This window comes from Apodemus sylvaticus, chromosome 2 (genome assembly GCF_947179515.1).
Source record: "Apodemus sylvaticus chromosome 2, mApoSyl1.1, whole genome shotgun sequence".
Taxonomy (NCBI): domain Eukaryota; kingdom Metazoa; phylum Chordata; class Mammalia; order Rodentia; family Muridae; genus Apodemus; species Apodemus sylvaticus.
Genome location: NC_067473.1, coordinates 128,519,580 through 128,536,876, shown reverse-complemented (window position 1 = coordinate 128,536,876; position 17,297 = coordinate 128,519,580). Strand labels below are relative to the sequence as shown.

Genomic DNA, 17,297 nt, shown 5'->3' with positions numbered 1-17,297 from the left:
CCAGAAAGTCCTCTGACTTCCACACATCTGTTAATAGCTTATGTGCGTGTGTGCAGACACGTGCCTGAGTGCACACTCACACATGTGTACACATACACACACATACACACACACTCTAATGATTAATAATGGTAATAATAATAAAAGTTAAAAAACATGAACAAATCCTTGGGATAGAATTCTTCCCTGCTCCAATTTGCATGCCGGGGCTCCTCCCATCTGGGCTGTCATAAAACTGTTTGGTGCATTTATTTTCATTGATTTCAGGGTCATAAAAAAGATGGGCCTCCCAGCCAGCCAGATCCACCCTGACAGGCCACTGCTGACTACTGAAAGCACACCCGGCAAGATCTACATTCATTCACTTGATTCAGCCTGGGATCTCAGCTTTTAAGAGGGTCTCACTACATAGCCCAGGCTGGCTCCAAATATGTGCTCCTCCTGCCTCGGCTGAGTGCCAACACTAGTTCTACCACACCAACTCTGAAATAGTTTTACACTTTTAATTTTCACTCATTTAGGAGGATGGAGTGAATCTGGGTACTGCACACGAGCTTATATATACAAAGCTACATGTTTTTCTGGTCTAACTCGGCCACGGATTGTCTCAATTCTAGTGGTGAGCAAGTTCATGAAATCTATTCAATACTGAAAGTGTCAAGCTTGATACAAGACTTCACAGCTTCTGTTTTGAATGCTAATTCTAAGTGGAGATAAGTTCACTTAAGCTTTATAGTCTCTGCGTATGGTTAATTTCAGTGTGTGGTATTTTTATTTATTTCCAAGTTTTTATGATAAAGAAAAAAATAGTCTCAATATGTGGAAAGAACGATTGCATACCAGAGCTGGCTTATGTTTTAGTTAGTTTCCTTTATGTTTAGTTAACTTTCCCTTTTTAGAAAATGTTATAGTAAGACTGCCAGATCTATAGAAAGAGTGCCCCACCCCCACTCCCATACCCACCCCATCCATCCCAGTGCCAGGAGTCCTGGCACAGTCTAGCTGTGGAACCATAAAGAGAAGTTGTATCAAACCATGCTCACATTTAAAATCGGAATTATGACTCACAAAGTTCGAAAGATAAAATTGTAGCCATAGTATTTTGACTCAGGTTACACCTTGGTTGGGATCCAGTCTCAAAATGAAAACTAAACCAAAACAAACAAAACACTAGATCTGGTGGCACATACCTGTAACCCAACATGTGGGAGAGTAACAGGAAAAACTAAAAGCTATAGAGACTTCAAGGCCAGCCTGAGCTACATGAGGCTTTGTCTTACAAAGAAAACAGGAACCAGGTACAGTGTTCCAGTTTAATAGCAACACTCAAGAGACAGAGGCAGGCAAATCTCTATGAATTAGAGGTCAGCCCAGTCTATATAGCAAGTCCCAGACCAACCAGGGCTACATATTAAGACCTTGTCTCTAGAAGGAGAAGGAAGAGGAGGAGGGGGAGGGGAAGAGTAGCTTTAGAAGGTTACATCAGGAGCTACATGCTCCTTTTTTCCTGGGGCTCGAGGGCTCAAGAGAATAGCCCACCTCTCACCCAGCCCATGGTCTTTGGAAGCATCTATTCTAAAGGAGTCGGTAGCTGGTGAAAAATGACTTATTACATGAAGGGAGAAGAAAAATGTAGGATCATATGGGTAGTATGGAGTGAGGCTGGGCTTAACCCCAAGCCTGTGCTCTTCACCCTCGTTCTTTGTTGAGATATTGAAACAAGGTCTCACTGTGTAGTTCTAGCTGCCCTGGAAGTCACCGGGTAGAATAGGCTGGCTTCATACGTACAGCTGCTTTGTTGGGATTACAGGAATACACCTCCCCGGCTACTTCAGCTACTGCTTAGGTATTGCATACAATGCCTTAAGCCAGGGGTTCTCGGCCTTCCTAATGCTAGAACCTTTAATGCTGTGGGGAGCCAGGACCATGAAATTATTTTCATTGCTACTTCATAACTGCAATTTTGATACTGTTACAGATCATAATGAAAGTATCTGTTATGTGACCCTTGTGAAAGGGTCATTTTGATAGCCAAAGGGGCCTCGACCTACACATGGAGAACCAATGCATTAAACAAAGGTCTATCCATCTTACAGTAGGTCCTTAGAGTGGGGTATGACTTGCCTAACATTGCCAACCAGGTTGCCATAGGCCAGGGTCTGACATCCCAGACCTGTGCGGCTCCTAAGGAACTGCTCCTCTCCCTGCTTGCCCTGTCCTGAATGGCTAAATGACTAATGGCTAAAGAAATCCCAACGTATGCTTTCACCTGGTCAGAGTGTGGTCAGAACTCTGGGTTACAGGACTGAGTGACTGCAGAGAGCTTGCGTGATGATGCGTTGCCGGATTCCCTTAGAAGTATGGAAGCTGCCATGGCCACGCCAGCCCTGTGGCCACACCCTGTGCCTCCCAGCCTCCTCCCACTTTAGAAAGCCACACCAGGGGAACAAGTGTCAGTACAGGGCCCTGTTAGCCACAGGGGAAAATATTTTGTTCCCTGGATACAGCCCTAGGGGTTGGGTGAGATTTCCTCTCCCAAGACACAGGGAGGGAAGTGAGAGTAGGAGAGGGCAGGAGAAGTGGCGAGAAACTTGCCGACTAAACAGAACGGCAGGGCTCGTGAGAATGGCACGTGCTCTGTGTTGCTGCTCAAGGAGAAATCCTGACCGTCCTGCGCCAGGCCATCGGGTCACAGCCTTGGTTACTCGGGACGATCCTGAGGCACAGTGGCAGCACAGCTGTTTGGAACCCAGCAGTTCCAAAGCTAAGGAAACTCATGAGTACATTCAAAAATTGTGTTGGAATTTTTATGTTTGGTTGGGGTTTTTTTGTTTGTTTGTTTGTTTGGGGTTTTTTTTGTTTTGTTTTGGTTTGGTTTGTTTTGGTTTTGGTTTTTGGGTTTTTGGGTTGTTTTTGAGACAAGGTCTCCTGTAGCCAAGGCTGGCTTCAAATGTCCTGTGTAGCCCAAGATGGCCTTAAATTTCTGGTCTTCCTACCTAGCTGGGATGGTAAGCGTGTGGGACCACATCTGGTTTATGTGTTCCTGGAGATGCCCAACCCAAGCTTTTGTACCTGTTAGGAAAGAATTTTACCAACCCATCTGCAGTCCCAGACACACACAAAAAATTTCCAAGCAATGGGCAAAGGAAGCACTGAGTAACTTGTATTGTAGAACGGGGTAAAATCTCAGACCAGGAGCCAGAGATGGAAATGGGGTTCATTTGTTCACTTATTCATTCATTCATTCATTCACTCATCCATTTGTGTATCTTGCATATGTTTTCTGGCATCTACAGTGAGCTGGGTACCATCTAAAGGGCTCAAAACAAAAAGCCAGTGAATGAGAGACAGTTTTTCCTCATAGAACGTGTAATGACAGAGCATTTGCCGTGGAAGTGATCTTTCCGGGTCAGAGGCTTCACAGTGAGTCTCCCCACAGATGCAATGAGACACATCTGTGTTGTTGTGATGGCCTGTGTTTAGCAAGCTCTGTGCCCAGCATGAAGGTGTGACTATCACTGATTGAAAGATTTTTTTTAAAATCCTTCTAAAGTTGAATCTCAGTTAGCTGTGGCCTAGACATGGCTGTGCCCATCTGAGTTTCTGGTATTTAATGCTATCACGTGGTCTCCGCAGTGGCCTGCACATCCCGAAGATGGAGGTGACCATTACAGTGTCCTCAAGTATACCTCATGGTATTATTCTGTGCTGTGCTGGCTGAGGTTTCACAGCCTGCCTGCCCTCTGGCACGGGGCACTGACTTGTGGCCTTTGCCAGTCTTCGAGATAGAGATATTCTTACCAGGCTGGGAAGAGTTGAGTCATAGTCTGTCTGTCCCTGCCCTCCAAGTTCAATGAACATGAATGCCCTCAGTAGTAGAGGGGGCTGTGGAACATAGGTGATGAGGTAGTGAAGTATTCCAGATGCCTTCGCCTTGAGCTGTGCATTTCACCGCTCTTATTGTATGCACCAAAGTACATTCAACGTATACTTTAAGTGTTACTATTGGACCAGCATGGGGATGACCACTGGGGTCTCAGGCACTGCTGTGACTGGTCCCATAACACAGTCTCTCTTAAAGGATTCCTTCTTCTCTCCCTCTTCCTGCTGCTTGATAATTTTGTTTTACTTTACTTGTTTGTTTATAGAGGGAAAGGCCATTCTCCTTTTCACAGCCTTGTCTTCTCCTAACCTGTGGTCTCTCCGCTTTTATTTTGTTTCATTCCACTAACATTTAATTCCTTGATAAAACTTCAAAGAGACTACACAAACCCACTTAAAAACAGAGCCTATATAGTAACAAGACATGTGTTGTGACTGCGTGTTGGCAGCTTCTAGACTGAGAGGGGTGTTTCTTCTGTGACAATATGAGGCCTGGGTCTTGAGTTTCTCTGGACTGGGGCAGTAGCGTACTGGCAGGGGACTCACCTGGTGAGTGAAAGGCCCAGGGTTGCATCTCCAGTACAAACACACAAGCAGGAAAGAAAGAAATGAGGGGAGCGGAGGGAAAGATTATGTTGCTAAAAGCACAAATGAAATTAACTTTTTCCCAGTGTATTTTCTACCAACTAATTTGAGACAGGCGGAGACTCTGGCTCTAACACAGTCAGTTTTTACTAATTGTGAGTCCCTGAGGACTTCTTTAGCCTGTGTTTGAGCATGGATTGCAAAGAGCAGAGAGATTGATAGATATCAATCAGAGCTGAGGAATGGAAGCAGTGTGCTCAGAAGAGGGGCTAAGGGGGTTTGGGGTTCTCTAAGGTTTATTTGTGTTTCCATGTGACATACGTAATCTGTTTGCCCTGCAGAGGCTCAGAGTCAGGCTTGCTGGGCTTGTCACACAGGCACTAAGCATTAGCCTGCACGTCACAAGCACAGCCATTCATCTGGAAAGGCCCTTCCCTGGACAGCCCATGTCATTACTTTTTAAAATTTTGAAAGACGCTCTGCCCCCACCTCTCCCTATTGGCTGTTTTTCTCCGGAAAGGAGAAAACAGTTGGCAGAGCGAAAAGTTTCCCAACCACAAGCTGTCTGCTTCTCGAATAACCCCAGTGCCAGAATTTCCACTTTCTCCAACTCCACTGTGGAGGGCAGCTAACCTGTGCTGCAGACCTGTGGCAGCATGCCTTGGTTACGCCTTGGTTACAAATTTGTGACTTTTCCTGTTTCCAGTATTTGTGCCTTCCTCATCTTTTTCTTTTTCTCTCTCTCTTTCTTTCTTTCTTTCTTTCTTTCTTTCTTTCTTTCTTTCTTTCTTTCTTTCTTTCTTTCTTTCCTTCTTGGACTCATTGATACTGTACCACAATGTCTAAAAATACATCGTAACCACCAGTTTTCAAGAAAGAGGAACTGCAGAAATAGCCTGAGGGAGCCTGTGGCCATGAACCCCGGACAGTGTCCTCTGGGCTCTCGGGAGCTACTGGCCGCAGAAGCACCTTCAGACCAGTTCCAGGAGGATGATGGGGTTCCCACCACATTTCCATCTGTAAAGTTTCAGCCCCAGCCTTTGCCCTTTCCTGTCATCTGGTGAGCCCCTTGCTGAGTTGGCTCAGTCTCTCAGTACTTATTGGGATCTCAGTGAGTTACTCCCAAACTCTTGAGGGTCTGGCTTTCTAGCCATAAAAAAGTTGAAACTGTTTATCGCATGGGGGGGACTTGTGAGAAGACAGTGGGCAAAATGCACGTAAACATACATGGTGTGGGCAGGCCTGGGGAGCTTACTTGAGCCTGACAAAAGCCATACATGAGGCCGAGCAGAATGGTGTATACCTTTAATCCCAGCACTCTATACTACAGAGACAGAGAGACCAGTAGTTCTCTGTGAGTTCAAGGCCAGCCTGGTCTATATAGTGAGCTCAAGGACTATACCCAGAGTCCCTGTCTCAAACAAAACAACAACAACCAGGACAAAACATGTATGGTACCCCAGGGCTTATGACCCCAGGGCTAGGGAGACGGAGATGGGTGTAGCCTCGACACTTGCTGGTCCAGCAGTTTAGCCTAATCTGGGCACTCCAGGAGAGTGAGAGACTCTGTCTCAAAAAACCAAGGTGGACAGCACCTGAAGAACCAGGCTTAGCCCTTGGCCTTCTTCTACGTACACACATGGGCACATGTACCCACACTCGCACATGTGTAAATGTGCATACTCACATACAAGGAAGTGCCATGTAAAATCCTGTGTGTCCATGTGGCCGAAAGTGAGACTGAAACAGTCTAGTGACCCCAGTGAACTAATGTGAATGAGGGGGTGGGTAGGGAAGAAAATGGGGGAGGGGATGTGCTCAAACACATCAGGTACTTACATGAAAACGACCTTATGAAAGCCAGTACCGTGTACAACAAATATCCCACTTTAAAGACATTTTCTAAGGGAGGATCTGGTGGGAGGAGCAGAGAGTAGGGAAAGAATGGTGATCAAAATATGTTGTATGCCATTCTCAAATAATAAATTGAAACATTAAGTACACATTAAGCAGGTAAATAAACACACTTGATAAAAATAATCTTCCTGCATATGTTAATTGTGTGTGTGTGTATGTGTGTGTGTGTTTGTGTGTGTGTGTGTGTGTGTGTATCTGAGAGTTAAGGAGCTCAATTCTTTTTTTTAAAGACTTAATTTATTTTTATTTATATGATCACACTGTAGCTGTCTTCAGACACACACCAGAAGAGTGCATCGGACCCTATCACAGATGGTTATGAGCTAGCTGACTTCAAGCACCGGGCTGCTTTCAATGGTGTTTACAGTACTGGCGATGAAGAGCAGGGGGCCTTGCACTTCCTCAGCAAACACTCCACTGCTGAGCTATGCCCTCATCCCTGAACAGTGGTTTTGAGTTAGTTTATGGATTATGAAAGGGAAATAAGAAAGGAATTAAACCCAGATATTGGATTGCTACCCTCAGCAGAGTTTGACTAATGGGTTGATTTTCAACTCAAATAAGTCTGTTTGACATCTTAATATTCCAAAAGAAACATTTAGGGGAAAGATAGAAGGGGAGAATAATCTATTTAAGCAATCTCAGCATATAGCAGTATAGTTACGGAATCACGTCTGCTGGCCAGGAACTCCCTGCACTAGGGTAAAGGCCGGTGTCCTCCACTTTGTATGGTTCCTCTTTCTTCCTTTGAGATAGGCTTGGTTTGAATACAAAAGGGACAAAGCTAAACAGGAAAGGCTGGAAGTCTAGGGGTGGAGTGTGTGCTTAGCATGAGCAGCACCCTGGCTTTAGTTCCCAATGTCGAAGAGGACAGCAAAGAATTACAAGAGACCAGGCATAGCAGCACACACCTGAAATCGCAACACTCAGAAAATCAAAGTCTGATCTGCATAATGAATTAACTCCAGGCCAGCCTAAGCTGCAGAATAGGACCTAGGACCCTGCCTCAAACATGAGCAATAATTGTGTGTGTGTGTGTGTGTGTGTGGGTGGGTGGGTGGGTGGAGGGGTGTGTATATGGTGGTCAGAGAACAGCTTTTCAGAGTTGCTGAAGTTGCATCTTTCTTGTTCTTTCTGCCAGTTAGCTTCTGAGCCAGGTACTTAGGGTAGGCAGCCTAAGGACTCTCCACCACTTACTTCACTGTTAGGATGAGGGAATTGCAGGTGCCTGGATCTCTTTATGCACTGAGCTATCTCCCAAGCTTCCCGACTCCAAATCCCATCTGCAGCTCCTTGGTAGCAGGCTGGTATCTCCTGGATACCCTCACTCCAGGATTGATGACTTCATTCTTTTATTTTCAGCCATCTTTAAAATATCGATTATCTCTTGTGAAAATGCCATCCCCAGGGACTGTCTTCCCCCCCAAGGTACTGGTGCTGAAAGCACAACCCAACAACAACAAACAACAAACCAGCTGTACACAGAATCCAGAATCTAGAATCCAAACTGCCAGTGTCTTGTGGGCTTTCCTTTTCAAACCTCCCCCAAGCAGAAAGAAGCTTGCAATTGAATGCTAATGCCCAGAAAAGAGGTTAGCCTTTCAGTCCCTGCTGGTGGCCACTTGTCTACAATGAACAAGGAAACATTCTCTCCATCCATAGCCTCATTTCTTGTGCCTCCTGGGTAGAGAGAAATTGAGCGCTAGCTGCCCTCTGAGCTCAGTTCACTGGCCAGCTTGATTCCAAGTGCCCCGCCCCTGCCTTTTTTTCTTATTTCTTTTTGCATTTGTTTGTTTGTTTGTTTAGGTAGCTAAGTCAGTAGCAAGGTTGTTATGTCTGTGCCAGGGAGCATCTATGGAAATGAGAGGACAACTTAGATCTGTTCTCTCTTCCCACCTTGTGGGTTTCCAGAATCAGGCATCAGACTTGGAGGCAATCCCTTTGACCTGCTGAGCCTTAAGCCCTTTCCCTGAACTGAAAACTTCTTACTGGTTTAACTGCTCAGACGGTCTCTCCCTGTCTCTAAAGCGGTTCTCCAAAGGAACACCAGGAGAGGACAGTTTGGAGATGCGTTTAGTGTCACAGCAGTGGGGAAGATCCACTTACTACTGGTCAGTGGCCCCACATCACAGAGGACACCAAAGATTCTGCGGCTGCAATGGCCATGGTGTTGAGGCTCAGAACACTAGGACAAGCTCTGTGTGCAGTGCCCTGGTGGAAGCATCTGATGGTCCTATTTGTGCTGATGGTGGTACTCTCTCACAAGGCTGTTGCTTGAGGAGGTGTGAGCACATGATTGACAGCATGAATGGCACTGTGCACTGGACTCAATCCCAAGCCAAGTCGATGTGGCCTCAGACCCAGGAGGCCGAACAACTGATCACCCTGCGTCATGGGCCGTCACAGAAGCAGGCAGAGCCGGGAAGCTGCTCACTCAGAGCATCTGAATCCCATCTGGATTGAGATGTAAAACCCACGAGTAAATCCAGGCAGTGATTTCAGGAGCTACCCAGACTGGCCACTCCTTGTTACGTTTTCTCGAGACAGTGATTCAGTGGCTCAGTTTCCTCCCTCCTTGTTTGTTTGCTCTGACCAGAGAGGTCTCATTAAGCCAAGGCTGTCCTTGAACTTCTGCCTCACACTTACACACTCATCTTACACACTTATCTTACACACATACACCTCACACTCATCTTACACACATATACCCCACACTCATCTTACACACACACACTGACATACTCATCTTACACACACACTGACACACTCATCTTACACACACACTGACACACTCATCTTACACACATACACCCCACACTCATCATTCAATTTCATCTTGTGAAAATTGAATTATCACATTATTTGTTTTTCATTCCTCCATCATCTACCCATTTTTCTCCTTTTAAAACTTCTTTGTACCTCTTGGTCTCTTCCCTTTCCCTGTCCCTTTCCCCTCCTCTCCATATGGCCATGGCTGGCCTCTACTTCTCCACTCTCTCCTTCTCTCTGCCTTTCTCTGCCTCTGCTACCCTCTTAACTCCCCTCCCCATGCCCTGAATAAACTCTGTTCTATACTAAAATTAAGTTAAATTAAATTTAAAAAAACACCTTCTTTGCTGCCTGCCTTTCTTCCTTCACCTCTGTCTCTTTTACCATCACCACTCCCAAAGGCTCTGCCAGGGCCTGTGAGTCCCACCCACATTGCAGCAGTGGGAGCAGCCCCTCCAGGACTCTGCTTTGCCCTCTGCCTAGTCAGAGTAGTAACGCTTCCTACTTTGGGGCCTTGCTAGCAGCACACAACAAGAGTGTACCAGTTGTGTGCTGCTAAATCGGTGCTTCATAGACTGTGCAGTTGCATGGTGGGAAAACAGGCTCTCTGTCTTGAGAGAACTAAAGGAGAAATCACAGCTGACTTTTCTGGAGACATCTGTGTCAGTGCAGGCCATTCCCGGGATGAGAGTGTCAATAGCTCACGCTCAGTCACCACCCAGAGATGATATAAAAGGGCCCTGTTCTGCTGGGATTGACATCATCTGGGTGAAATATAAAACTCCATCCATTCAATAGGTCTCAAAGTAAGACTGGCTTAGATTCCCCGCCCCCACCCCCCTTCTCGCCCCAGAGACTCTCATCTGATGAGGAGTTTAATAGCTCACCTAGCTCTCTGGTTGGAAAACTTGTTTTCTGGTGTGTCAGGTTTTCTAGGCCACAGCTTGGGAGTTGCTTGGGACAGCCTCTCTTTAGATCATGCTCTATAGTATAAATCAGCAGTTCTCAACCCACGGGGCGTCAAACGAGGGTCAGCTCTCTCACAAGGGTCACCTAAGACCATCAGAGAACATAGATATTTACATTACACTTCATAACAGTAGCAAAATTACAGTTATAAAATAGCAACAAAAACGATTTTATGGTGGGAGAGTCACCATAGCATGAGGCACTGTATTAAGGGGGTCACAGCTTTAGGGAGGTTGAGAACGACTGGTGTAAGTAATGTTTATGAATGTGTGTTAGCATCTAGGTTCAATTCATTCACTGGGAAGACTTGTGCAGGTGTCGTGACACTCAGTGGAGGTCAAAGGACAACCTTGGGTCTCCATCCTCAACTTCTACTTGGTTCTGAAACAGGGTCTCATTTTGCTCTCTACTTCATATGCCAGACTAGCTGGCCAGCAAGTTCACAGGGATTCTTCAGTCTCCACTATCCATGTCTCCATAGATACCCTGGGATCACAGATGTATGTTCTATTGCATCCAGCTCTACATGGGATCTGGGGATTCTTATTCAAGTCTTCAGACTTGCCTGAGCTTCTTAGAAGCGTGTTACTCCCAGCCCCCAGAAGATTTTTGGAGACCCTGTTTTTAGATTGAAGCGCTAGGGGAGCAGTAAGGGACGACGCAGTCAAGGTCTCCCATCCTTTAAAACTTAAGATCTAGTGGTAGAAGGCAGGCTGACAGATATAGCTGAGTGAGAAGCTGTAGGTCTTAGGCACACAGAACAGCACAGTGGCGTAGAGGAGGTTCTACACCATTAGATGCAGCAGGGAGGGCATCCTAAGAAGATGATGGACATCTGACCTCAGATCTGAAAGTCATGAGGGGACCTGAGGATGGACTGAATGGGGGCCAGGGCATTCCAGCCAGAGAGAACAGCATCTGTGACACCCCAAGATAGGACCAAGGTTTGATATGAAGAAAAGGAGGCCAGTGTGGATGTGCTGTTAGAGGTGAGATCTGAGACACAACGAGCAGTAGAAGGGATGGCCCAGGTTAGCATCTCTTCTTGTCACTGTGGATGAAATAATGGACAAACACAATTGACAGAAGGAAGTGTTGATTTTGGTTCACACCTCAAGCTGCCATATCCGGAAGACATGGCAGACAGAGTTTGAGGCTGCTGGTCACATTGTATCCACAGTTGGAGATGAGAGGGGAGTGGGGGGAGGAAGGCTGGTGCTCAGGTCGCTTTCTTATTCAGTTCAGGAACTTAGCCCATGGGACGGTACCACCAACATTTAAGGCAGGTCTCCCAGTCTCCATTAACTCATCTAGGCTCCCTCACAGGCTTGCCTAGAAGATTGTCAAGTAAAGTCTGTTGACAGTATTAACCATCACCGACTGGTTTTTCTCAGTGGAAGTGAAGTTAGTTTCTGGGTGTTTTGTGTGGGAGGAGATCGGATATTGGAAAGCAGAGAGGTCCAGTCTACATTTAGAAGGTATCACTCCCTCGGCCATGTCCTCACAGCGATAGGACCATTGCCCGGCTGCATGGGAACCATGGACCTGGCCAGAGAGCTGAGTCTGCCCTCATCTGGATAGCAGTTTTGACCTTGCCTGGGTCATACCACCCCAAACCCTGAGAAGCCATCTTTATAAAGCAAAGTCTCTTCTGCTGAGTCTCAGGAAAAGTCAGCAGGAAACCAGAAGAAGAAGGGGAAATAAGAAGCTTGCTACTTCCTTATCAAGTGTTTCCGTGTTCCAAACATCAGCTAAAACAAAACCAAAACAGTCAGGAGTTTGCTCTTTTTCCATAGTTGTTTCCAGTTACTTTTAGTCTGACCCCAGCTATTCTGAGTTAGGTCCCCTCTACCCCGTGTGGGATTGCCTTTCAGTTCCTTACCACCCGGTTCTCCTCACACCTCTTAGGTCAGGTCGAAAAGGCTGGGGCTGGAGCCAGATGGTGAGTGTTCCCTCTCAAACCAGACCCTCACCACACATGCCACATCTGGGTGGTGGCAGTAGAAGCCAAGGCTGTGGCAGATTCTCACTTCCCTGTAGGCCTTGCCCCACATGACCACTGACCCACTGGACAAAGCATTTCCACCGACTACCGGCACTTGCAGCCTGAGGACCCGCTCTTATCAGCTGGGAAGCAAACGCAGTCTGAGGTGGGAGTTCTAACCCAGCATGCACCATTCTAACCTCCAGACGCCTGGAGTTGGGTGAGGAAGAGGTGGGAGAAGGTGAATCATCTGGGTAGGCGCTGCACAGAGGTCTCCGAAGAGATCACGTTTGAATATATGCATTGTGGGATTTTACTCGAGAAGCTGCTACTACTAGCGATCATTGACCATTGACTGCTAGAGGTAAATGCTGAAACTATTCCCATGGGGCTTAGACATCTAATTAAGGAATTCCACATATGTGTTTCTTAAACACAGCCCTAGTTGAAATTAGAAAATCAAGTATTTTTGAGTCATGATTTAAAATAAATGAGACATGCCTGGCTTGGAAGTTTTCTTTGTGTATGTGTATGTGTATGTGTATGTGTATGTGTATGTGTATGTGTATGTGTATATATATATATATATATACATATATATATGTATATATATGTGGGTGTGGGTGTGTACATATATAATATATATGTATACATATGATTTTATTATGTATATAACATTATATAACATACAATATTATGTAATAAATTTATATTATTATAAATATGTATATATTATCTGATCTGTTGAGATAACATTGATTTTAATTAGATGGCTTTTTTTAAAGCTGAATAACATTTTTTTTTTTTTGAGACAGGGTTTCTCGGTATAGCCCTGGCTTTCCTGGAACTCACTCTGTAGACCAGGCTGGCCTTCGAACTCAGAAATCCACCTGCCTCTGCCTCTGCCTCTGCCTCCCAGAGTGCTGGGATTACAGGTGTGCGCCACCACCACCCGGCGCTGAATAACTTTAAATACCTAAATTATGCTCAGACTTAGGAGGCAGAGTTCAGAGTCTTATTCCCAGGTCTTGGTTTAGTGACTTGTGTGGCTTTGGGTGAATCTGACCTTCCCGCCCCCATCTCAAACATTAATAAATATTCATTTATAAGATCCATAATTCTAAGTGCTTCCCATGGACATATGCTTAAGGGAATGATGAGTTCCCATGGAAATGATGCATTTCCATGCCTGCTTCGTGGTACAGTTTTTCCATTTCTGCTTGTTCAAGTGACCCTTTGAGAACTTTCCCATGTTGGTCAGAGTGCTGGATTCAGGACTATGTGCATTGCTGTGTGATTAGGAGCCGGGTTCTCAGCTGAGCTCTTGTTCCATTGTTTGTGAATCCTGTGGTCAAAGGGACTTGCCTTCCGTTACTTGCCTCAGGGACATCACAGGGTTGGCTGTGTGGTGACTTCTGGATTACAGAGGGTGCCTGGAGCCATGCTGCTAGGATTGCAATTAAAGGGCCCAGCTATGCAGACAGAAGGCATACATAGCCTTTTCTCTTCCTTTATTTATTTCCTTTCTCATCCTTATTCTGTCAGCTCTGCACAATTTCTCTGTTCTCTGCCTTTTGTTTTGTTTTGTTTTGTTTTGTTTTGTTTTGTTTTGTTTTTTGTTTTTTGTTTTTTGTTTTTTGAGACAGGGTTTCTCTGTTTAGCCCTGACTGTCCTGGAACTCACTCTGTAGACCAGGCTGGCCTTGAACTCAGAAATCTGCATGCCTCTGCCTCCCAAGTGCTGGATTAAAATTGCTAACCAATTTTCAAAGAAACAAGGCAAGTCCTACCTAGCAATAACTGCCAACTTGACACAACCTAGAAATATCTGTGAGAAAAAGTTGAAGGACTGTCTTTATCAGGTTGGTCTGTAGACGCGTCTATGAGGGATGGCCTGGAGGGTTCATTGCTATAGGAGGACCCAGCCCACTGTGGTCCCTGAGGCCCATGCCATGGGACAGAGCATCATGGTAGTGGAAGGCTGGGCTGGAGAATGTATTTACCTTGTTGCCCCTGTGTGTGGGGGGGGGGGGGGAGGGGCGGAGCAAAGGGCACAAACAGGAAGTGGACTTGACAAGACACAGCATCCAAGGATACTCAACTAGCAACCTCCTTCCTCCAAGCGGGCTGCCTCTTGCCTTTGTAGCTCCTCTCAGTAATACCATCACGTGGATTCAACAAAGGATTATTCCATTCACCAATTATTCCATTGCCCCATTATTCTGTCAGGGCAGAGTTCTTGTGACCGAATGGTCCCTAGGAACACCCTCACAGACTTATCCAGAATAGCGTATCACTAGCAGGCATTGACTGATCTATCTGAAATCATGATCCAGGTGAATCATGTTCCCTGTGAGCATTATCCCTGGGCTCAGCAGAGCTTTCATCCATACTTCAGTACCCATTCTGGTTCCACGTAACTTTACTGGCTCAAGGTTTGCTCACTCCTCTGACTAGGCTCCCCCACAGGTCATACACTTGGGTGAACCAGAAACCACGACCCATATCCAACAATGGTTCTATTCTGCCCTGTGCTGCCACATGTGGCTATGGAGGAAATCAAACCCCGTGCTCTCAAATCTTCTCCTTGTCAAAGAAGCTCTCCCTTGAAATGTGTATCTTATGACCTCTCTTAGTTTCTGTTGTCAACTTCAGTCTGTTCTTAAGTATTGCTTTGATGAATGAAGTACACCTCTCACTTTTCAGCCTCCAAGTGACAAGGGCAGGCCCTTTTGTTCCTACTGACAATCAAATCATCCCTATGACATCCGCCCAGAAGCACCATCCTGCCAGGGAAAGGATTCAGGGAATACTGAACAGGAGGCTCAGAGCATAGGCAAATACTACTGTGTGCTCTCCCGCTGCCCTCCTCCGCTGACCCTCATCATCTCTTACCACACCATCCAGGGAAGTGTCTGCTACTCTCCTCTGCCCCTGTCAGTCTCTCTGAGGGCTATTTGCCCTCCATGGCACATCCGAGATGTGAACAGATGGTCTTCGCCCATCATTTTGGACTCTAGCCTTTGGAAACTATTTGTTTGGTTAAATGCAGAAACGCAATTGATTAAATGTGTAAAAACTGGAGAGCAGGTTTACTTGATAAAGCACATGCCTAGCAAGTATGAGGACCTGAGTTGAGACTCCCCAGAACCTCTAGAGAGAGCTGGGCACAGAAGCCTGCTCCAGTCATTTTAGGGACGGTAAGATAGGAGGCCGGAAGCGGCAGGTCCTTCCAAGATGCACCACCCTACCCATCCCCCACACAGCCTGTGTGTCTTATCTGAAGAATTAAATTCAGTGCAAGTCAGCTTAACAGAGAACAGAAGTGGATCATTCTGAGACTCTCGGGAGTCTTGTGGACTGCAAAGACATGAGTTCACACAGACCAAGAGAAGCATGAAGAGTAGAAAGACATTAGAGACGACAGTGATCATGAAGTTTCCCCTCGGCCCACCTGATTTCTTGGGCCTCCTTCAGCCACCTGCCCTCTGCTTTGTTCGTGTAGAATTTTCTCCACACAGCAGTCACCCCATGGCAGCCAAGGTTTCAGATCCAGTTCTAGATTTCCTGGGCTGAAGTTCCGACTGCCCCAGTTTGGGACAGGTGGCCATTTCTAGTTCAAGTTATATGCCATTGCACCGTTAGTCACAACAAAATGACAGTCACTGTTTAATGGTCTAGAGTAACTCAGGTCTTGGGAGGTGGAGACAGAAAGATCAGCTTGAAGTCATCTTTTCCTAGGTAATTTTGAATAAATTATCCTAAAGTTTGAGTGTCAGTTTTCTAGCCTATAAAATGAGGACACTGTTCTGGTGTTGCTGTTTGCAGTCCTTTGCTGGAAAGATGGTTGAATCAGATTCTAATGTATCACAGGCTGGCATCAAATTCCTATGGAGTCAAGGATGACCTTGAATGTCTGTTTCTCCTGCTGCCATTTTCCTGGTGCTGAGATCACAAACATGTACCACCATACCCGGTGTGTGTGGCACTGTGAGTAAGCCCAGGGTGGTACGCATGCTGGCAAGCCCTCCCACCTCTGAGCTGCAGCTCCAACCCTTCCAGAAAAACTGGAATGAGACTTTATCCTTAATATGCACTGGCCAGGTCAGCAACCAGAATTAACATCGCTATTCACTAAGCCACCCTAGGGCTGTATCTGCCTTAGTTACGAATGTGATCTGTGGCCACGAACTAAGCAAAGTTTGTCCTCCCACCTCTTATCACCAGTTCTGTGGGTTTTGCCAGCCCTGTGTCTACAACCCCATGATCTGACCTGCTAAGCTAGTTGACAGATACAAAAAACAGAGTTCAATCAAAACTGAAAATGCAGATTTTTTTTTTTTGCAGTGAAAACAGGTTACATATTCCTTCCTACCTTGAACTCTCTTGCCTCAACTATTGAATATGGACAGCAATTGGAATTGCAGAATGCGCCATTACAGCTCAGAGATGATGTCTATAAACTACCTAGGATAATGCATGTATACAGCTGGTGTCCAGTAATGGCGTCTATCCGTGTTTTTGAGATAGGGTCTCACTATGTTGCTCAGGCGGGTCTCAAACTCTGCACTCTAGTGATCTGCTTTATCCACAGCCAGGTGAACCACAAGCATGCAGTTCCCAGGCTGGTATCAAATTCCTATGGAGTCAAGGATGACTCCATGTGCCAGCAAACACAACTTTCTTAATATTTACTTAATCATTTGCTTTGAGATTTTGAAGTAAGTGTTCCGGTAGCCCAGGAGATTGGCCTTGAATTGGCTTTGTAGCCAGGACTGATCCTGGCTTTCTGATCCTCCTGCCTCCACTTCCCAAGCACTGGGATTTACAGGTGCACACCACCACCTCCAACTCAATTTGTTTTTCAAACTGGTTTTACACATGTCTAAGTTTTTGTACAATGTCTGAAAGGAAAAGAATGTTGGCCAAGCTATTCAGGTGTGACTCAACAATCTCAACATTCGTGGCCAAAAATAGACACAGCCGCTGAGATGCTGCTTTATCGTAGTGCTGGAGACATCCTGGGTATCTCTCAGAAGGAGACTCATACCTTCGTATAGTAATGCATAGTCCCATGATATAGAAAATGTATGAAAGATAAAGCCCTAGAGGGAAATTTTCCAAAAAATAACCAGAGTGAAAGGCACAGGAGGCAATGCCATGAGTGTGGCTTCATCACACTTGGACTGAAG

General features: G+C 45.8%; 1 protein-coding gene across 9 annotated transcripts in view; it reads left to right on the top strand.

Annotated features, from left to right (window-relative positions):
• Positions 1 to 17,297, top strand: part of Frmd4b (FERM domain containing 4B) — a 321,370-nt gene that overhangs the window by 170,155 nt on the left and 133,918 nt on the right. The window contains exon 1 of one of the 9 annotated variants that reach the window (XM_052174396.1): positions 11,987 to 12,064. The exons of 4 other annotated variants lie outside the window; for them this stretch is intronic. In XM_052174396.1, the coding sequence (XP_052030356.1) occupies positions 12,062 to 12,064 (3 nt within the window). In that variant the 5' untranslated portion in view covers positions 11,987 to 12,061. 4 more of the 9 variants (XM_052174398.1, XM_052174397.1, XM_052174400.1 and 1 more) reach the window with 4 other exon arrangements.